The sequence below is a fragment of the Paralichthys olivaceus genome, chromosome 5 (assembly GCF_024713975.1).
Source record: "Paralichthys olivaceus isolate ysfri-2021 chromosome 5, ASM2471397v2, whole genome shotgun sequence".
Classification (NCBI taxonomy): domain Eukaryota; kingdom Metazoa; phylum Chordata; class Actinopteri; order Pleuronectiformes; family Paralichthyidae; genus Paralichthys; species Paralichthys olivaceus.
In genome coordinates this window covers 19,535,407-19,558,206 of record NC_091097.1, presented here as the reverse complement: position 1 = coordinate 19,558,206, position 22,800 = coordinate 19,535,407, and the positions used below count along the sequence as shown (strand labels likewise).

Below are 22,800 nucleotides of genomic sequence, written 5' to 3'. Positions count from 1 at the left end.
CCTGAACAATAAGGTCGTCCAGAAGAGATGATGCCACAGACAGCCTCGTCTTAGTTATCTCCTCAGAGCCTCACCTCCAGGCCTCGTAGTCTCCCTGCCACAGAGCCAGTGTTGCATCCTGCAGTGTGCAGCCTCGCTGTGTCTCATGCATCGCCTGTGGACAAGGGGAGCACCAGTGCGGCGATGCAGTGTTTGATTTTCTCTCAGCGCGGCTCCTGCTCGGGGGCGTCGCCTGCAGGCACGGTGCAAACTTATGCTCCTTGAATGAAACTTTGAACTGAGCCGTGAATGCAAATATTTTCATGTTTAATTAAAAACATGTTTCAATTTTTTAAACAGACATCCCTCTTTTTCCTCGTAGTGATAACCAGTGGTATGATGTATTACGAGTGCTGCACTTGCTGTTGGTGAGTGATTGAAATTAAATCTACAGAAGCTCAGGGCCCGTTGTTTCCTGAGGCTTTGACTGTAATGATTCATTCTGTTGTTTCATCATTGTGGGATCGGGAGATGCCAAGATCAAAACATTAGATTCCAAGACTCCCGAGGCAAAACATTAGATAATTTAATATATGGTATGATCTCTTTTTCTATGAAATCGTTAAAGAGCTACGTGCAACCTCTTCCTGCAGAAAAGACGAAGTTTCCAGGCAAAGCACTGTCAGCATTTCATTACAAAGCCAGGGCCAGATTGAAATATTTGACTAGTCTGTGGATGTAAGCCATGCTCCGTCTCTTAGGATTCAGTTTAGTGTTTGCTTCTGTCTTCCTCTATATTCTGTATAGAATGAGAGAGCTTGAATGAGCCAGTGAGACGAATCAAGAGAAATCAGTGTTTCTGACTCGACCACACTTCTCTTTCATCTACGGTGGGACTCCAGCTCTTTGCATCAATGGAAGTCGACAACTCCGCCAAGTTTCCTATGTCGGTCGTTCCTCCGATATCACATGAACCGAGCTCCCCTCTCCCTGTGAGCTGGACTACCCTTTAGGTCAGGATGGGAGTGAACGTCGAGGTGAGGTGTGGAAAGGCGTCTGGACTGTGTCTGTGAGTGCACATGGATCTAGAAGGGACATGACAGGAGAGCAGGGCTGGAGAGCTGCTGATAACGTCTGTCCCGACGAGTCCTCAGCGTCCCCCGGGAGAATATCACCACACCTTGTTAACACCCGAGAAGCTGGTGAGGAGCGGAGGACACACAGATTTGAAAACACTGGTTCCTGTAAGATGATGTATGTATGTATGAAAGAGACGTTCTCGCGTGAGACAAAGTAACTGCATTGATGCCACGACTGCAGCTGAATCCATAAGGTTCGACTGTCTGTGTGGATGGTAAAAACGTTATGGAGAGTAACGTGAGATAGCGGTAGCTCGCAGTAATGTGGCCCATAGGGCTGCACACGCTATCTATATTATCGTTCTTTCTTTAATTTTAAAGATGGTGCATGCAGCGCTGTATCTTTTGCTATAATGAGAAGTGTAAAATATGTATTTGTTCATTACGAAACTGCGGCGGAACGAATTAGAATATGGTGGGCCACCAGAGACTAGATAATTACTGGGGAACACTGCGTTTAATTCCTGTCCAATCTCCTCCCTGCTGTTATGCAGTAACTGTCCCAGCAGTTAAACTGTCCCCATGATTTCTTGTGGTAGCTGTTTCGTCTGCATATACTTTCAGCAAGACGAATGACCACAGACAGACGACTTCATCCATTTTCCGTACGTCGGGTAAAAACGAGCCAGGACATTGATGAATGCTGGAGGTACAACTTTTAGTATTGTCCCTGACGCACAGTCCCTTTTTAATCTTAGTGCCATTTAACGGGACTGTAAAAACCTGCACGGTGGTTGATTACGGATCATGTCAGTGCCGTAAAAGAGGACGGTGCATATGAATTCATATGCCTTGCAGCAAGAGGGAGAAGGAGAACAACAAAGCAGAGCTGTGGCCGCTGTCCAGTGAGGAAAATATCTTGTGACAGTTGCCTCTTATGTTTGTCCAGGCCTGCTGCCATCAGCCAGTGTGGGCTCTGTGCAGACACCAAGGTTGTCATGGATTTCAGTTTTATCAGTGAGGAAACATGCAGTCGGATAGATACTCTGTTGGTTTCAGGAAAGGGAGGGATGTAATTCTAGTAATTCTGTCTCCCGGTGATTCACGCTGCTCTCTGCTCCGTCCCTCCTGCAGCTCGTATATGCATCTCTGCAAGAACGTACAGTAAAGCTTTGGTATGCAGGCTACTATCACCGCTCCACCAACAAAGAAGCTCTGTGAAGAGCGGGCCTCACCGAGGGGCACGACCAGGGCAGCTCGAAGTGTCTGAATCACATTCCTCTAAAACTTTTTAAGAGCCGTTCAGGATCAGCTCTGCTCTGTGATTTTTGTTTTCTTGTTTGCTTGTTTGTCGGTTTACCTGATTCTGGAGCTGTGCTGGTGCTGGCTGGCTGGCTGGCTGGCAGAGTCATCCAGGGTCACAGCCAGGCTGACGGGAGGCGTTTACCAGTCTGCGCACGTTACCACTGACAGCCAGCGAGTTTGCAAGCTCGAGCCATCTCTGCTGCTCATTCAGGAGCCCTGTGGGCCTTTCGGTAATTGCGTTTAAGCATGTGTTGCTAGTTACCACTTAACACAGGAGAACCAGGGCACAAAGACAGAGCCAGGGCACACACACACACACACACACACCCGTGCTCCAATCCACTGTAGTCGCATCCACTGAGTCTCACACTGCAGTGTCATTGGAACCAATGTTATTTTTCTATTTGTAAAGGATGTTGACACAATCCTGCACACACACACGTTCTAACTTTTACCGTTTACTCTCTGTGGCTTTGACTCACGTGACGCACATTCTCTCTCGGTTTGTTCAAAGTTTATCGCTGTGGAAACAACGCAAGTGTGAAGCTCTCTCTCTCTCTCTTTCTCCCCCCCCCTCTCTCTCTCTCTTCTCTCCCTCTCTCGGCTTTATGAATGTGGCTCTTTGTAAGTGGCAGGAAGAAAGAGACACTTGTGCAGCCTCAGAGGAGAAGAGGTGAGGCTGAGTTCTCTGTGACAGTGGAGGCAGTGGGCACAGGGACCAGTGTTGGGAGGGTCACACTTTTAAAATGTGTTTCACTGCAGGTTACAAATGATATGAAGAGAATTAAGTAACTTTTAGATTAGATGGATAGATAGGTAATAGTGTTCATGCTGCATGACAATAATAATAATAATACAATTCTTAATAATCATAATAACAGTGGTAACAGTAGTAACAATAATAATAATCATAGTAACAATGTTTGCAAAAATGTAGTAGAAAGTAGAGGTATTTGCTGATGTATGTTTTGGAGTAAAAGGGAAATGTACCTGAAAATAAATCTACGGATCCGTGAAAATTGAATTGCATGTACCTGTTACATCCCCCCCCACTGCAGTACCGGTCAGTTTGTCCTCAGTAAAATCAGGCCGACGTCTCGAGAGGTGTTTAAAAGTCTGGTCAACCGTCACTATGTTGCCTCCTGAGTTGTCCTCCCTACCCTTCCTCTTCCTGGAGATTAGATTTGTCCTACGTGGGCGGTTGTGTACTGAAAGTAGACGCACGTCCAGACAGAGACCCAGACATTGTACCGAGGTTTCAAATTTAATTTCTTTTCACTCATTCCAGTCCAGTAAGTGCACCTCTATCCCCACAGACGAGCAGGGCTGTGTGTGGTCAGTGCTGGACACACCAGTGGTTCTGTTGTGATCTGTGTGTGTGTTTCCTCTCCGCTCTGCCCTCGGTTCTGTCGGCCCTGCCAAGCTGAAATGGCGTCCTGTGGCTCCGAGCCACCCAGCTGGAAAAGCAGCTTGAAGGAGGGAAGGGTCCGAACATGACCTCTCTGTGTTCGAGGTCTCCTCTTACCACCGACCCGCATCGGTGTTGATTGGCTCTGAGCCTCTGGCCTCCCGACCCCAAACACATGCTGGGACGAGAGATGCTTGTGTGTGGATGTTAAAACAGTAAAACAGGATCCAAAGCTGTTTTCAGAGATGAATAAAACTGATCCTGAGTGTTTCCCATCAATCATCGAGACTGTGGCAGCTGGCCATATCCTCTCATTTGTACCGTCAAAGTTTCATAATGATTATTATTAAGCTTCTTGTTTTTACCATCCACGCAGACAATCAGACCTCAGCTGCAGTGGTGGCACTGGGCAATGCAGTTCTCTCTCTCTCATGTCTGCGTACCCGTCACTCTGAATCTGTTACGTGTGAGACTGACCTCTCGTGTATCTTTGTTACCCCCGTAGATTAAAATGACAAATGAGAATATAACTCTCCTGCTGCGTTCTTCCTTCTAAATAAAGAAAGTATCTCCCTGTCATGGAGGTTGGATTTCAGGCTGCCGCTCACTGTGGTGCAGACAGATCGAAGCTGAAACTGTCTGACCGCTCCAGACAACACGATACATCACCAGCGGTTTAAAGAACAGTAATGGGATGTTTCTATAAACTGCACTCGAGCTCTGCAGGGAGCCCAGCCCAGAAAACCTTTCCTTATTAAGTTGCGGAGGACTTTTAAATAAAAGGAAACAAGGTCACTGTGTTTGAGGTTTTCACAGAGCAGGTCTACGAGGGACTAATTACTCCGAACATTAAATAGTCACCGGTTAAAAGGTAAATCATCTTGTTTTGTGGTGAAACAGAATTAAATCCACTGAGCGATTCTTTGTTTAATGTGAAGAAATTCCCTCACACGTATATGCCCCCCCACCCCCCCACCCCCTGGCAGCGTCTGATTGGCAGACAGCGCCGACCCCAGCGATTTAAGTGATTCAGATTTGCTGAGTGGAGGCATTTTCCGGAGAGTGTGTCGATTCAATTGCCCGAAACCAGGCTGACTTGAATGATTTAAAGAGTTGTTGATAGAAATAATTTAAGCACGGAGGCATGCCTGTCACGCCAAGTCCAGTTTTAATGTGTAATCTTGAGTTCAATTGAATCTGCCTGTGAAGATGAATGGATTTATTTATGAAGCAATAACTATCAACCCGACCTCGCCAACACAGTGCCGCCTTAAAGAACGAGCTTCGACCAAAGCGGAATGTGTATTATTCTTTTTAACTCGTACTAATCCTGCTGGGTTTTTATTTGTATGCATCGACAGTCGTTCCTAAGTGGCAGGGAGCAGAGCCTCAGTCATTTCATCCTGATCTGTGTCACCACGCTCGTCAGCAGCAGCAGCAGCAGCAGCCACAGGAGCTGGGGGGCGGGTGATAATAAACCTCATCAGCTCAGGAGGCCGACCTGCCTTCATTAGAATTAATTTCCCCCTCAGCCGCTCCGGCTGCATCCGTACAGGAAGGATAAATCTTCCTAAGAGCCGTCTCAGAAAGTCAGAATCACCGGCAGGGTTTGTCTTGAGCTTTCAGGAGCAAACTGTTTAAACAGTGTCTGTGTTTCGTTTCCTGCATCGTGTCCCTGTAGCGTCAGTGAGCAGTGATTGATGACTAATCTCAGATGTCTTTGAAATTTAATCATCTGGCTCCTTCGAAACAAACACGTGAGGTTGTTGTTCATATTCAAATTGAAAAGGTTTTTAAGGTTTTGTCTTAGCTGCATTCTTTCTTTCTTCCCACAAATCACAAAAAATGCACAGTTGCTTCTCCGCCAATGCTAGTGTCAGGCTATTGATCAATATTGTGGCTAGAACTGTTTCCTACAGCAAGTTTGAACCCGCCCCCTTTTAGTGCCTGTGTGGGTTTTCTCCAGGTACTCCGTCCTCCTCCCACTGTCCCAAGACCTGCAGGTTAGATTAATTGGAGACTATAGATTGGCCTCTATGGTGCGAACGTAAACGTCTTTATTATTTGTCTGTGTGCGTTGGTCCCACGGTACGCTGCCCACCTGCTACCCTCGGCGGATGAGTGGTATAGAAAATATGTGTCTGATCATCATCGGATTTTAATCTGTGACAAAACAATCCTGATTGAGCTTTCAGTCCATTTCACACAGAGAAACTAGTGAGAATTGGTAAATTAGAATGAACAGAAGAATAAACTTTGGAGCTGAGACTCCTGCAGGAAGAAGGAAACCATGGAATCCACGGTTCCTTTGAATCAAAGACTTCCTGCTGGAGCTCGGAGCAGGAAGTTGGGGCGTCTCATGAGGGCCTCTGATTGGACGGTTTGAACGGAGATGGAGCGGGTATCCAGAGTTTAGGCGGTGGCCAGCGCGTTAGCATGTCCATACTAGTGCACCCCACCCAGGGCGACCGCCCATAGGGTCCGAAGGGTCCGAGAGAAAAAGCTTCGAGTGTCATTATTACTGGGTCTATTTATAGAGGGGTCGCTTTTACGCACGCGACAGGAGGCGGTTTGAACGCGACTGTCCATTATTTATCGATGCTCTTTATCTCGGCGGTGTGCGCTACTTTCAGTCACTCTCCTCTCTTGTTCTATCCCCGTCTGTCCATATCGATAAACACATGCAGCGTCTTTACACCTGCTCCACAGCTCTCTCTCTCTCTCTCTCTCTCTCTCTCTCACTCCGTCTCTCCGTTACGATCAACCCGGGCTTTAGCTTCTTGTTCTCGATCGCCCCACTATAGTGCTTTCTCCAGCAGAAACACATGTCCATCCCTGTGTGTTTCCACGGCTTGTTTAAATTATTCACATCAGGGCCATTACTGGGAACACTCGTCCCCCCCCACCCCCCTTTTCACAATCCGCCTCCCCCACCCTTGAAAACCCATCAGGACGAGACAGGTGGTCGGTGAGGACGGTGATGGGGGGGGGGGCACGTTTCCTGGATTCTTCACCGTAGTGCGGCCAGAGTGGCCCGAGTTCCTTTGCAGAGCATCCTCTGGCTGAGATGAATCACTCCCCAGCAACATTTTTTTGGGGTGAATTATTGAACGCCTCCCCAATGGGACGGAGTGCAGCGTTAATCTGGGCGATTTCAGGCTTTCGTGCTGAAGCACAGATGACCGGGAGTCAACAGTCTTGGATTTAACTGGGACTTGGTTGTGAGTGAGCCGCTCGTCTGTGTGTGTGTGTCTGCAGCCAAGTTACACAGTGAGCACATCACAGCCACTATTACACTTTTGTTCAGTTTGATATTATCTGGAAATAACTAGTTCTTATGCTCTAAGTTAAGAATCTTTGTTCTCAGTATGAATTAGAGCCTGACCGACATATCGTTGGTCCTTTAATTACAGCTGATATGAGCCTTAAATACACACATCAGTACCTAAACATCTTCAGAATCGTTGCCAAAATTATTCGGTGAAAGCCTCCTTCTTCTGGGACTTGGACCAGTTCTTGTAGACGCCTGCACTCGTTCGTCCCTGACGCGCTCAGCGATGGGACGCATAGCTTCCACTTCCTTCTCATTCACCTTTTAATCCCAGTCAGTTGACCTCACCGACGACGTGTGTCTATCGGCGCTGTAATCCAGGAAGGTGGTCATCCTTGCAGAAGCTGTTGTATATTATATATATATGTGTAAATCCATCCAGGACTTTTTGCGGATTCTGCTTTTTACCAAACAGACACAAGTACACAACTTCCTGGGCGGAGATGGTAAACATATAAACCCACACTCCCCAGATTGTCAGTCCCTTTCAGGATGGTGTTCTCAGTACAACACCCTGGTATCAGCTGGCGTTCCCTGCTGATTGAAGAAAATGACCCCTCTGAGGCAGATGTCTGGTTTCCAGCAGCCGGCTGCACAACATTCTGCTCATCGTGCCTCTCTCTCTCTCTCCACCAGCCCGGCCCCGCTCTCCTCCTCTTTCAGTCACAATCGCACTCACAGTTGAACCCTGGCCTCCTGCAGACAGTCGCTGAGCCGGCGGCCAGACTCCGTCCGGCCCGCCACTCGGTAGCATTCCATATCTCTGTCATTTATCTAAATCCCAGAAATCAATTACGGGCACGCTAAGGTGCCAGGGTGAGGGATTTGAGTTTTTAATTTTCTCCATGCTCCTCGCTGGCACACTTCCCTCTCCTGGTACGGAGGCTTACGGATTAAGCAGAGGTAGACAGTTCTCTGGCCTCACGCAGTCTGGAATATGAGCACATTTTTGTTTGAATATTTCTGCATGTTACCTCTGCGGTTGAGCATGGCCTTGCTTTTCATTAAGAGATAAGCCGATGACTCCGGTCTTGAGTTGTGTTATCAAGGAGTCTCAACTCTATAAACGGGCAGTAGAGGAAATATGAGTTATACGGTACATTAAGAGAGATACAGCTGACAGCCTGAAGTGTTGAACTCTTTGTGAACATAAAAAGTAATTCCCCATAAAGTAAATGATTACATTTTAAGGTTAGGTTTGCGTGTGCGCCTTCATCCATCACTCATTCAGTCAGTCACACAGATCCGGTGTATTTCAATGTGTATTTGCTGTATTTCGGTTTTGCACAGTATATTCAGGAGATGAATATCACACTCTGTAATAGGCGTCAGTCGGTCCGACCTGCCGCTAAAAATATTGTCTCTGATTTTTATCCCGCTCTGTTTCCTGTTCTGTTGTATTTTTATCAGTTGGTAGTTGGTTTTATTTTCCTGACAACCAATTTCAGAGATAGCATCTGGATTGCGGGGCGGCCCATGGCCCCGCTGGAGGTGAACCCCCGATCCTTCGGAGTCTCTTAACAACCTGTAAAACAGTTTCTCCGACCAGCAGCAGCAGCAGCAGCAGAAGTTACTCGTTGGGGATCACTATCTTTCCGTGATTGGTCAGATGAGTGAGGCCTTATCAGAACCACATGTAACCCGTCCACCACTTTCCCACTAAATGTCCGCATCGTGGACAGCTCCTGTTAACACACAGCCGACGCCTCGCTGTCTGTTGACACGGCAGAGCTGGGCACGGATTTCTGAGAAGTGATAAGACCGACCGTGCCTGCACTCGCTGGCCTGAACGCTGCTTTGTTATCGCCACGTAAAGATATCGATGGAATCCCTTTCCCAAGTATGTGGGGGGGGGGGGGCGTCTGAGGGGTTATATTCTCGCCTCTTTAATTCCTAACCTTACATTGCACGTTTCAAGTGAAGCAGTAACAAGATCAGCCGGGGTGAAAACTCCCCTTTTGGCAATCCTGACGTTACGTGGGAGAAATGGACAAACCCCTGACAGAGGAATGAGTGAGAGAGCTTTGTAATTGTGCGTGCCCGTTGGAGCGCAGAGCCGTAGGAAGGTCGGGTTTCAGTCTCGCGCTCGCTCCCTGCACAGCTCACATGCTTTCAGGAGAATAGACTCAGGATTTGAAACGCTGGTGAACTGTAAAGGACTCTCCTGATTTCCCAGACGCACAAACGCACGCCCTCCACTTCCCTCTCCCCTTCAGAAATTCTAAACCTCCTTTCAGCTCCCGTTTGTGAGCGGAGGTCACGGTCGACCTGCCAGCCTGGGAACAGCGTGCAGCCAGCGCAGGTCCAGGAGCTGGAGATCGGACGAATAGTAAACACAGAGCGAGCGTGTGTCAACAGAGCCGGCTTAGAAAGTGCGTTTCCGTTTGGCCTGGTGAGCCTGGTGTAAAAGCACAGCTGCAGTGATATGATGACTTAATGCACTCTCAAGTGCCTGACGTTTACACCAGGCTGATAGCGTGCGAGCAGAGAAATCCAAACAAGGTGCTCGTATGAAACATCATGACCTTTTAAGCACAACCACTTGATAACTGAAAGAATAATGGAGAAAAGTAGAATGGCCTTGAGGAGAGCTCATACCTCTGCCAACAGTCCCCTTAGATTTAAACAAGCTGCACCAAGTTTCACACTCAGACACGTTCATCCCTTTCAGTTTGTTTGAAACTTCAAACTGTGCTCTCTGATTTTAAATTGATTTCTTTTGATTTTGCATTGGAATCTACGTATGTGTTTGAAATGTGCTTTGTAAATAAAACTACTGTTTGCTGTGACTAAATATCCGATGTCCGCTGATATGTTGTGTTTGTGTTCTTTTCGTTTTTTACCGTGAGATTTTCCCTCGGGGGACGATAAAGATCTTAAAACTACACTGAAAAAAACATTTCCGTGCTGTGTTTTTAATCAAGATTACTGCACTTCGGTACTTGAGGAAAACATATTTATTGTTCTGCAGAGCTGATGTAGAAGCTTATTCGCTTAGTTATGTTCTGTCCCCCGGCTGTGCCAACCCACACTTTTATTTTGTGACCTTGCAAGTTTTCCAGTGATCAGACTCAGTTTTTTATTTTTCTTTGTCGCCCCCCTTCTTCTTTTATCTTTATCCGAGGTCAGCATCCTTTCTGAGGTAGCTGCATATATGAAAGAAAAAAGACAAGGCTTTCCCAGGGGTTATGTTTAGGTCAGTGCTTTTCTCCCAATTTAAAACATCCCTTCATTGCCAAGGAAAAGAGAAAATTGTGCTGAAGCTGCACTTTACGGACGCCACCGCTTTCTGAATCTACTGCTGCACTGTTGTTATTTACAGTGTGAGCTGATTCTCACAGCGGCCCCTGACAGAGGTGATGGATCTCTGGGGAATGTGACAATATGACAACTCTGTGTTTATGCCTCCTCCTCTGTGCTGCAGGGCCCCGGTGGAACTGAAGAGGCGCCGTCTCCAGACCCGTCCCAGTCCCAGCAGGTCCAGCACAGCTTCGTCCAGGAACACTTCCAGGCCCAGTACAAGTGAGTGTCCTCTCCCAACAATAACCACCTGCAAGAAATCAAGTCAGTTAGGAATCAGCGGCCAGGCTTGTGAGCTCATTACCTCCGCCACAGTTAATCCTCCGGAAGGATGCGGGATAAGTCAGAGAAGACCCGGTTAAAGTTTAGTGCTGATCCGTGAATCTGAAATTGGTGTCAATGAGAGTTATTCAATATTTTCGCCATTTTCCCACAGAAGCATCCATGAAACCTTTAGGGACCTGATATCTTCTGCTTCATCCACACTTCTATGTTTTTTGATTTCTGCTCCGGATACGCGTTAATCGTTTTAGTTTGAAAACACAGTTGAGTCTGTGAATTGTGGTGCAGCTTCAACTGTCATGTTGTCAGATCACCTGTGTCCACCCACACTTCTATGGTGTTTAGCCTTCATTGGTCAGATTAAGGACGACACAGCAGCTGTAATGGGGGTGTCACTGTGTCTTTTACACAGAGGTCCTCAGAGACACACATGCCAGGTCAGAAGAATAGCAAATCTCAGTAATTACCAAGCCGGCAAAAGCAGGAGGGTCTGATGAAAAAAACTGCCCCGGTGCCCCAACCTCCATATTGGGATAGAAATCCTTTCCTGTGCGAGTACTTATTTACAGCTTAGCTCTCGTGCCGGGTGGAATAATTGAGGTTGTTAGCTGTGCCAGCGGTGAGGTGTTTTCACTGTTGTTAATACTCTGAAGTGAAGTGTTTTCTCCACCAGACTGGTTGCAGCTGGACGTCCTCACGACTCAAAATTAATCAATCATCCAGTCTCAGATAAAGAGGCAGCTCTTCACAATGTTCACATCTGTCAGCTGCGCTCTACTGGGAGCTGGAGCTTCATTCAGACGCTCACAGACTCATCTGTGCACCATGTCCGAGCGGAAAGAACTAAATATTATATATATATATATATAATTTTCTGTTTCGGTCTGAAGAAAGAGAAGCGAGGATGCTCAGCAGATTTGTCGCAAGGGTTTGTTGCTGCTTCGGAGAATTATTCCTACAATATACTCTCACTTTTTATTGTTTGTGTGCTGGACGTTGTGTGCAGAGCTGGCAGGTGCAGAGTGACGCTGGAAAACTTTGTGTTCATCCCACCTGGTTTATCTGCACTGAAGATTTTGTATTTGCTTTATTACTGTTCACCTCTGTATAATATTATTTGTCGGTTATTTCAGAGGTCCGTTACAGTAGAATCCATCCCAAGGCTAAAGTCATTAATCACCTGTAGTGTCTGTGTCCCGTAACTGACCGATCATCGCAGGTCATCGGCAAAATCCGATCTGTGTTTCGTTAATAAAACGCATTCGCCTCCCTGCAGACTGAACCGCTAATGTCTTGTTTGTCCCATCCCTTCCCCCGTCTGCTAATTCCTCAGAAAGTTGTCAGCTCTGTGTGACTGCCAGTAATACCTCTGACGCGGCGCATCTCTTAATTGCCACCCTCGCTGTCAAATGTTTCAGATTGTGAGACCTCGGGTGTGTCTCGACAGGAAGCAGCAGACTCTGCAGCCTGGCAGGAAGATTTTTTTGTTCCCGTCTCCTGTTTGAATGCTGCGTAATGGGTGAGACCGCGAGGACGGAATCTGTAAACGTTCCAAGTTAAACTATGTAAAAAAAAAAACCTGCAGACAGGATGAATCCCGAGGTTTTTAATGGCGATGCATGCTCTGTTATCGCCGCTGGAATCGATCTTTTGAATTAACATCTCTTGACTCCCGTCGTTCTCTTTTCCTCTTGAGTCCTGAGCGCCCACAACTCACTGGGTAACAATGCGCTGTCTGGAGTTGACGGACGGGAGAATTATTCTTGTAACAGCCTCGGTTTGTCACTATGGAATCTGAACTTGGATGAGTCATCACGTGCTGAGGACGGTGTAGTCTCATTTTATAATGAACTTGTCTTTGGGTTTGGGTTTTTTTCCCCGATACCACTCCTAAATCAAAAGTTTTAAAATGACCTCGGTGCCTTAACTGGGCCAGAACTGATATTTTTTATTATGAGAACAGATTTTTTTATTAAGGCAAACTGGAAATTGAAAATTAACATATCAACAGTTAACTTATTCACATAATACTTTAAATCATTTAACTTTGGGGAGTTTTGTCGTGTTGACTCATGTTTGTTGTTGATTTTGGTGGCGTGCAAAACATCGCTCGTTCATTTGCTTCACCGATAAGATCTAGACTCATCCCTCTTTCTTAAATCTGTTGCTCTTGTCCCACACTGAGGAAATAACTGTAACATTGGATGTGATCTTCGTGCAGATGTGGGCGACACAGTGGAGACTGCACTGAAAATGTCGAGCGTCATTCATTCTAGAGAAGCCGGGTGACGGGCAGCCGAGCGTTTCAAATTTCAACCGTGCAGCAGTTTTGGTGGGAGAGTGGCTCGTCTTACCGTGACGCCGCTTTCTCTGAGCGACCCTCGCTTCTCGCCACCCGACCTCTGTTGTGATCACATCTGCTGATTGGTTATGATTTGCAGGGCGGGATCGAGTTTCCGCTTGTTGTTTTTAATTTACAGGCCCAATAATGGCTCTGTTTATTATCTGTATATTGTATTTTCAATTAGTGAATTATGAGGCACACATTAAGGTTTACGCCTTTTCCATCTCGGAGCATTAACGTGGTGAATAAACCTCCTTTCATCCGCCATCAGAGGACGTAGCCGTCAGCCAGACTCACTGAGGAGAATTAGCTGCCAATCTGTCCCATTTCTAATCGGAGACTCTGTTTGCTTTTCCCAGCATCCCTCAGGAAAGCGAATCGGTCAGATAAAGATACCGAGGTGATGTGTCACTCGGGGGAACTTTCCGCAGCGCGTTGTGGTGCAAAGCATCGAGCTCAGAGTCTCTTCAGCATGGCTGCGTCCCAGACAGGGGGAGGATACACGCTTCTCAACTTTTGCACGCTTCCTCCATTAGAGCGTCACCAGAATATCACCTTCTTCCTCTGCTCCTTTTCTCTTTTTAAGTGTTTTCCAGCAGCGCGGGGAGCATCTATGTTTTAGTGGAGGCTGAGTGTGATTTGTATGCACAGAGTGCAGCTCACCCTCACTGTTTCCTGGCGAGAATAAGACATCCGTAGGGCAACCACTCCGCTCTGCCAAGACTGAGATGCACTAAGAGCCAGTGTCAGCTGGGCTCGCTTGAATGGAGCTTTATTCTCTCCCCCCCCTCCTCCTCCTCCTCCTCCTCCTCCTCCCCCCTCCTCCCCCCTGGGTCTGTCAGGTGCCGTCCTATGAGGTAAACACGTTTCTACAGTTCATCTCTGACTTCATGTCCGATGGTTCGATGTCGTGAAAAACACACTCAACACAAGTCTGTAGCCAATTTATGTGACATGGTGCTTTCCGACACTGCAGAGGTGAATGAAAACTGACAAAGTTATTTCCCATTTCACATAGCGGCTGATTTATATCCGTCCTGCTGATAATAAAAGAAATGAAACGTAACAGTCAATCACAACCGAAGCTCTGTCGACCTGTAAATTAAAGTGTGTCCCTGTTTGTTCATTGACGTTTATTGCACTTGTTTCTTCGATATCATTTTTCACTGTTTTGAAAACTTTGCTCATTCAAACTGATGAAACCAGTTTTCACCTCAGGGTGCGTGTGTGAAAAACCATCGAGTGATTAATCATAGAAAAAAATAACAATCGCAGCAGTAATTGAAAAAACAATTGAGACAATTAAATGAAACGTGTAAACACAGACATTTAGATTTATTCCTTTAAATGTCCAGTTGAATTATTTCGTATTAGCTGATTCTCTCTGATCATTTTTGTGATTTAAAAAGAATCAGTGGGTGAACTCTTTGGCATTAATTTAACTTAACCCCTAGCAACCGCTTAAACAACTACTTGTTTTGGAATTCAAGAAATTGTTGAACGTTTGTTTCCGTGTTTGTTTCTGTGGTTGATGGTAATTCCACTTGTTTGATGACAATTGACAATTAAATGACATTCTGTTCTCTTTATATCCAGTATTTAGTCTCCACCCACTCATGCCCCTTATCCATGAAATCAAGAGGTTGATAGAAAACATCTATTCCAGACTTGTGTGATTATCCTGTGTTTACACAAAGTCTAATCCAGCAAATGTTGCACAGATGAACTCAAATTATCGGACAAAAGACGTAATGTAGTTTATAAAATCACCTCCAGCTCTCAGACATTAACTTAAGTGGGCTCTCTGACTCATTGATCGGGAAATTAGCTCAGTGGAATAAATTATTTTTCCTCCTGTGAGAAGAGGGAGGAGGTGTAATCTGTCTGAGTGGAAAAATCATTGTTTTGGGTTCAGTCGTCTCCTCCGTCAGTGATCCTGACGTCACTTAAAGAAACTCCCGCCTCGCCTTGTGTTCTCGATCCTGTAATGACACCGCATGAGTAGCATCGGTGAGGGTGATGCAACGAGACAGAAACCGCTGCTGCAGGTTCCCGTGCGTTCACCCCCAGGGATCCACTTCTGCTCCTCACTGCTGTCGTTCTCTTCATCACTCACCTTCTCCTTTCTCACCGCCAGATCGAGGCCTGTTCATCTCTCTCCTGTGTCGCTCGTTTGTGTAACGAGATTCGGACGGCTGCTCTCTCCCGCCCCGGCCTGACTCGGGATGACTTTGGGACTAATTGGGGAGTCTGTGTCGACTCAGAGCAGCCGTTTGTCTGACGACTCATGCGACTGTGCTCTGTTTCCCCTCAGATCCTCGCTGACGTGCCCCCACTGTCTGAAACAGAGCAACACCTTTGACCCTTTCCTCTGCATCTCGCTCCCCATTCCTCTACGCCAGACCAGGTGAGCACAGCTGACTCGACTCCATCACCTGACGTGGTGGTTCTGTGACAAACCAGAGCAGTGCAAACGAATGAACAGTGTTAACGTATAATAGCAGTGCTTTTCAGGATGCCAGACTTTTATAACACAGTTCATTTTGATTATAACCTCCGCCAAGGCCCAGCCGTCTCCAACACAACCTAAAATTAAGGGAATCGTCTGACATTTTGTAGAAAAACATTTTGCAGGGGAGCTTTGTGTCAGACTGTTTACTTGTCGAAAGGTAGTTTTTGTTTTTTTTGCACAGAATCAAACAAACAAGTATGTAAAATGTAAATTTAGCTGCTTTCATGCACTGAAGACGTTTCCAGAGGAGCTGTAGGTGAGAAGGCAAATATCTGTTGCTCTGGACACGTTCACATATTCCATGTCGGAGCTTCTCTTGAGCTTCAGACGTGCTGCTCGACATTTTGAACGGCCAGATAAGGTATTGATCTTTTCACCCTCAGCTTGAAAGCAAATAAACGTATTTACCCAAATGTGAAGCTGCTGCTTCAACGTGAACGTCGATCGGTTGAAGAGTTATCTCAGACTAAATTGTAGCTTCTGCTCAGCACAGGCTCTGTAGAGCTCATCTACATGACTGACACGCAGAGGTGTCGCTCTTAAGATTCACCGGAGCTTCTCTCTTGCCAGATATTGACGTCCTTTCAGTTTTCACTCTCTCAAACAGTTCATGCAAGTTCAGCCAACTTCCCTTGGAATTCAGGAAATTATTCATCTTGACATCATTCCAAGTGGAGAGCATTTAGTTCCCATCCTTTACTTCAGTGAGTGTGAGGAGAGAAACAGATGGATTGGCTTTTAAATCTTATTTTTAAAATATATTTCTCTGTGTGAAGAGATCAGCTCACATGCTGTTTGTTAGCAAACCAACATTGGCTGTGCCCGGTTATCCGAACACCTCCTGTCCCTTGGCAGTCACATGCACTTTGCATGTCGCATGGTTTTTTATTTACACTTCCCTGTTCATGCAACATGGACGTTTTTTTTTTGCGTATGAATATTCTCTCTCGGTGGCAGCAGCCCATTAATTAGCCTCATTAAGGGAGCGACGCGTTAGTGGTCGAGATGTCTCGCATGAATGCAGTAGGTCAATAATACAACACTGATGAACAGTCGGTGGTTTCGGTTTGTTTTGTTCATATGAAAACTGTAATAAAGGGTTAGGGTTAGTTAATTTAGTTAATGTAGGATTCCTCCTGGAGCAGTGGCTGGATAAGTGCTGCCAATTTACTGTTCCTCTCTCTTCTGAAGCCTCCAGTCTCCGCCTCCATGCACCCAACTCCGTGGAGCAGGAGTAAACATGTTGGTTTGGATTTTAAAAAAACAATCGCACGTAACAAGAACCAGTAGAATTATGCAGATGTCACCTGTTAATGCAGAATTCTGGCTTCCAGTTAGTTATAATACTTCAGAGTGCTGCTGCTGGTTTATGGGTGATTTTACGGCTCAGGGCTAAAATACATTTCTGAGATGCTTGAAGAATATAAAGGTCCCTCGGATCCTTTAGAAACATACAGTCAGTGGTGGAAGCTGAAAGCTCGGCACAAAGGACAGTTCATGGTTTCTGTGTGTGCATGAAGCAAAGGTCTGTGTGATGTTTATTACATCATCCACCTGTAACTTATTATTTGACACCACGCAGACTGTGAAGTGAATGTGCCAGACAAGTTTATTTCATGCACCATATATATATATATATATATATATATATATATGTGTACTTTATTTCCCACCCGTTCTTTTTTAAGTGGTCGCACACGTAGTTATATTCTATCTATTTTTCAGATCACGTTAAGCAATACTTTGAAAAACTGAAAACAAAGAAGAGTGCATGATCTAGTTAAAGGCAGAGGTGAAGAGAAAAGTTTTCTGTCCTGTAATCTCATACTGCTAAAACTCTTTTATCACTTTTCATTAGTAATCGCAAAAGTTTGCATTAAAGGGGAATTCTGATATTTTAATCCTTGGCCCTATCAAGAGCTTGAATTTATTATTACACACGTATCGCTCAACACATACATTTACAAACGTACGGATATATACAGCAATTCCCCCTCCACTTGTATTGTATATAAATATATTTGCATTGTTGAAATATAATTTAAAAAACTGATTTGAGTTTGAATAGAAGCTTTGTGTACCCGTCGTCCTTGTCTGGAGAGCAGAGGTTGTTCTGCAGCAGAAGTTTCTTTGTGATTTTGTTTCTTATTCTTATCTTTAGAGGGAACGTAATGATATTTGATGAATTAAGTTAAGCGGTACGTTTAAGGTTGCTTATCTAAACGATGCGCGTGTCCTTGGATTACCTTTTTGCGGCTGCGGCAGTTTCCTTTGCGCTTGGAAAATGTTTTATGGTCTCACCTAATTTGATGTTTTTTTTATTATATTCAAGTGCACATAAATAACAGAGCTGCCCCTGTCACCACCCTCTCGTATCTCTGTGTAATTGCTCTTGGCCCTGCCACATACCGATACTCCACAGGTTCCTGATAGTGTTCGTCAGTGTGCCGTTATTCACCGAGAGCCATTATGTCCCAGCAGCCTGCTCATGTCAGCGCTGACTCTGGAGGGGTCAGAGCCAAGAGCTCCCTGTTTTTAAAAATGCAATAGAGATTCCATTATTTTGCACACATAAAACTCCTAATGATCTATTATTAATGTTAAAATGTATTGATTTATTCATGAAGGTCTTCTTTTGTCCCGTCCTGGCCGTGGAGGAGGCTGCAGGAGCGATGGCACAGAAATCAAAATAGAGGCCGTTCTGTTTGCCGCCTCCCTCTGACTGTGTGTTTTCTTGTGTGTGTGTGTGTGTGTGTGTGTGGCAGGCCGCTGTGTGTGACGCTGGTGTTCAGCACCAAAGGACAGCGGTACCTCCGCACCGGGCTGGCTGTGCCTCTGTTCGGCTCGGTGGCCTGCCTGAGGAGGATGGTGGCCGACGAGGGGAAGATTTCTCCAGACCAGGTGACGTAAAGACGCAGTGTGTGTGATTGTGGTTTGACCTTTCTTTGGTCTTTTACTCTGCTGCTGCTTTAATTATTTCAGAGTGGGACTTATTGATTTCATGCTTCTTGCAAGGATCTGCCCCCAAAAGTCCACGTGTTCCTTCATGACCAAAACTTAATCCTGCTAAAGGAATTAACAATCAACTTGTGTGTGTGTCTCTCTCCAGGTGATCCTGACAGAGGTTTACTCCACAGGGTTCCAGCGCTCCTTCTTCGACGAGGACGATCTAACGAGCATCGCTGAGAATGATGTCATCTACGCCTTCCAGGCTCCGCCCCTCTACATCAGAGGAGGCTCAGCCCGGATCTCAGGTACCCGAAATCAAAAGGAAAACAAACGCATGCTGTTTTTAGCCACACGCTGTCTTTGAAAATAACTTGACGGTGGCACCAAATTAATATTTTCCCTGTCTTTTAATGTGGATGTGCACGCAGATCTGTAAACAAACCAATTTTTATTATCGTGCTTTGCGTAATGAAACCCTCGGGGAGTACACCTCACTGCACGAGGGCCCCGGGGGAGCGCATTAAAAAGAGTAAAACTTCCCCTCGGAGCTCGGTGAATTACATCTCGCCTGTGCAGGCTTCACATTAATGTCTGTGTTTCATCTGTGTCTCGGTGATGTAGAACATGAGCTCAGAGGCACTTCACAGCACAATATCCCCTTGTTTCTCACTTTGTGCTGTCAGCAGGCAGGTTCTGCTCCGTTGTCCTCTCTCTCTCCGGGCCGTGAGTCCCAGCACTGTGTTAACGCCGCCGCTCCATTTGAAAAATGTGACTTTTACAGCTTTAATTTATGTTGCTCAATGGCCACACAAAGCCTGGCTGCCTAACAGAACCCCCCCACCATCTCCACCATCTCCACCTCTCTCTCTCTCTCTCTCTCTCTCTACAACCGTCTGGTCTGGTTCTCAGTGGCTCGGCCTCCTGGGGTTGATTATGGAGAGTCTACATCACCACAGATTGTCCTGTCAGTCTCATTGCCGTGTTTTTAAAGGAACGTTACACCATCTTCAGGAAATGTGCTCGTTTAGAGTTAATTAGAGTTCTGTGACCTCGTGGAGAAAAATGTCTGTAGACTGAAACTGCACTGGTTGGCGGAGGCCTAGAACCTCGGGCTGGTAATTCTAGTTTCTCCTCGTGTAACTTTTTTTAAAGGTCAACATGAGCATGTTCTGTTAAATCAGTATTTCAGTCTAATTGATAAATATCCCACCAGCTTCCCTTAATTTACCGACATCCTTTATTTTTATTTCACTTTAATAAAAGACTAGTACATGTGCAGCACATGAATATTCTTGGCCTCACTGTGATGAATAAAAAAAATAAAAAAATGTTGCACTGTTCTTTATACGGTCTGGCACCGTAAATCACAATCTTACTGCCTCTGCTGCAGTTGCTAAATGACCCCTAATCAATTATCTATACATTTTCAAATGTGAGTAACAGTTTCATTCTTGCAGGTTAGATGGGAGACGGAATAATAAACTCCAGTCAGGGATCTCATTAAAGCTCAGTCTGGTATTCGAAGCATTTTGTGTGCGGTGAATTAAGGAGAAGTTATCGATGTGGATTATGTCCTCGGGCGTTGAATGAGCACAAAATGTGCGTAGCTCTGTTTTATTGCGCTTCTACTTTGTGGTCCGTTTCCTCTGTGAACCAAACCCACTGATTGATTTGAATTTTCGCTGGCGTCCGTTCGGTGACTGCGGATTTAAAAGCTCCTGATGTGAGAGGCTGTTACAGGCGCTCAGAAAAGAGCTGCTCGGTGTCTGTGTGATGTGAATGAGAAGAAATTAACCTTTCGATTACGTCAAAGGAGAATCATGGGTGGCCTTCTTAATCTCCCTGCTGTACAGTTTTAATCGTGAAATATTCCTCTGTTCTGTAAAGTCAACATTTCATTCTTTTCCTGGCGCTTTGTTATATCTGTTGGACTTGTTCTTGGTAAATGGATTTTATTTTTTCTTGGTCATAACTTGAGGTATTAGTCGAACAAGAAGCAGGAGAAGTTGATGCCTCACTCGATTATGTGCAGCAAATGTTAGGTTACAGCCAGTAGCAGATTAGCTTAGCTTAGCATAAAGACTGGAAATAACCAATAATACCATATTTTCATACGGGTCCTTAAAGAAACAGCAGCTCTAGTTGATATCAGCTGCACACACATTTTTAAAACATCACTAGTGGTCTGCAGTATTTTTCATGAGCTCACCATCTGCTGTTTCAAGTAATTGAGCTTTTCATCAATAATTAATTGTATAAAATCTCCAAGTGCAGCTCACAAGTGTCACCTGAGACAGAAACAGTCTCGGTTCGGGGTTTCGATGATTCACCTTCAAGGATTGATAAGCATGACGTCCCCCGTGTGGAGTTCTGGTGCCAAGGTGGAGACTTAAATATGAGATCATCTGCCAAATAATATTTGGACGCGTGGAATTGGCACAGTTCACAGTTAAAGCTCTGTTTCACATTAAACTAATTGCTGCTACGAACAGAGAACAAAAACTCCTCCTTCCTGTTGTCATCACGCGGACTGCTTGTTGTTTATATGTGACGAACAGGAAGGAGTCTTGTGAACGTGTTAGTTTAAGAACGACCTGAGAGAATCCTGTTAAATTCAGCACGAACGTTCACTGAGACTCAGGGAGAGACCGGGTGGATTCTAGAGGTCAAGGGTCAAATGTCAAAGGTCACTGTGGCCTCACAAAACATGCTTTTGGCCTCTTTAAAGTGATATATAAAGTATTTATTGAGGGAATGTCTTCAAATTTTGGGCTTAAAGGTTAAAAAAAATATGAGCGGTGACAAGAGCCTTGTAAAAAAAAAATGTCTAAACTGTATATTTAATGACATCTACTCGAAAACCTGGATTTAATGAGCGATGAGTTCTCCTGAATCTTAAAGCTCAGAGGGACCCGGAGGTGACCTCTGTGTTTTACTGCGGTTTCATGTTCCTCTGGATCTTTAAAAGCAGATTTTCCTCCATAAATCATCCCCACAGTTAGCGGAGGTCGCCGCTCATGTAAATCACGGAGCAAGTTTTATCACTGACTTGATTAGAACGACATTAATGAATGTAAAGCTGTGCATACTTATCATTACTCTCCTTCTCGGAGACAAGACACTGCAGTCTGAGTTTTAAAGTTTAAGCTCTGGTGGCGTATATATATATGTAGACTTTGATTAGTTCTGAATTGGTCTTGTCCTTCATACTCAGCTTTATGTCCTCACACCCCAATTATTTCTGTGCGAAGAGGGACGTGCGTTCACACCAGCTCGCTGCTCAGCAAGGATCTCGGTAACAACATGCCCGGCAGTGGCATTTGGCATATTGGTGATGAATCACGTGTCAAGTGTAAACAACGGCGTTTAATGAAAAGTTTGGGGAAGGCACAGCCGCCGCGCTCAATCAATTTCTTCTCCCCTGCGTCTGAGACTATAATTCACCGTGTGATTTATCACTCAGAGCTTCTGAGGCGTCGTCGTCTCCTGCGTGACGAGAGCGCGTCACCGCTGACGTCACCGGGATCTCGGCCCCTTTGAGTTTTCACTCCCAGCGTGTTGGTAGCGAGGGGAACGGGAGAGAATTGCTGCCTGGCTCCTCACCAGGACAGGATGTGGAGCAGAAGCTGCATCAGATAATGTCCCCTGCTGAGAGAGCACGCAGACATTGGTCCATCTGTTCTCCCCTCTGAATCACTGCTCCCCAAATAGAAAGCTGCGGTCTCGCCACTTTATGCATGTAAACTCTCCGTGCTCCTTGTTAAAAGGTGCGAAGGCAAATTATTACACTTTTCAGTATTTCCTCAGCTCCTTTGGGGGAAAAAAATGCTGGTAGGATTGTATGAATGTAAAATTCGGACATGCAGACACAAGATTTTCAAATGTTTGTTGTTTTAAATATCTTCTTTTTTTTTTAAATGTCGGCAGTAGTGTAGAGAAGGCCTCAGTGTTTTCTCTCTCCTCTGCCAGGGTACCACCACAGCCTGCCATCGTCTCCATACTCCACTGGTCCCGAGGGTCAGAGGTTACCGTCATCTGGTGCGTTGTCTTCAGAGTTCCTCAACCAGGGCGTCCCGGTCAAGATCCTGCTGTTGGTGTGCAACGCTGCCGGGGCGGGCCAACAGGCCGTCAGGTAAGAAAAGAAAGACACCTGTCTGACGGATCTATGTTCGGTGTTGAATCCAGACTCACGGCGCCTTTGTTTATGTTTTTGATGAGTGGGAGAGAATGATCAGTGTCTATGAATGAGATAAAAAACAAGTTGGATTTCATTATGGCTAAAAAAAAAAAAACGGGTCAGTTTGATAATGG

General features: G+C 45.5%; 1 protein-coding gene across 2 annotated transcripts in view; it reads left to right on the top strand.

The window, feature by feature from the left end:
* Positions 1–22,800, top strand: part of usp43b (ubiquitin specific peptidase 43b) — a 42,395-nt gene that overhangs the window by 6,804 nt on the left and 12,791 nt on the right. For both annotated transcript variants that reach the window (XM_069525712.1, XM_069525711.1), the window contains exons 3-7: positions 10,527–10,624; positions 15,343–15,435; positions 18,306–18,441; positions 18,650–18,794; positions 22,459–22,621. In XM_069525712.1, the coding sequence (XP_069381813.1) occupies positions 10,527–10,624; positions 15,343–15,435; positions 18,306–18,441; positions 18,650–18,794; positions 22,459–22,621 (635 nt within the window). The remainder of the gene's footprint in view (positions 1–10,526; positions 10,625–15,342; positions 15,436–18,305; positions 18,442–18,649; positions 18,795–22,458; positions 22,622–22,800) is intronic.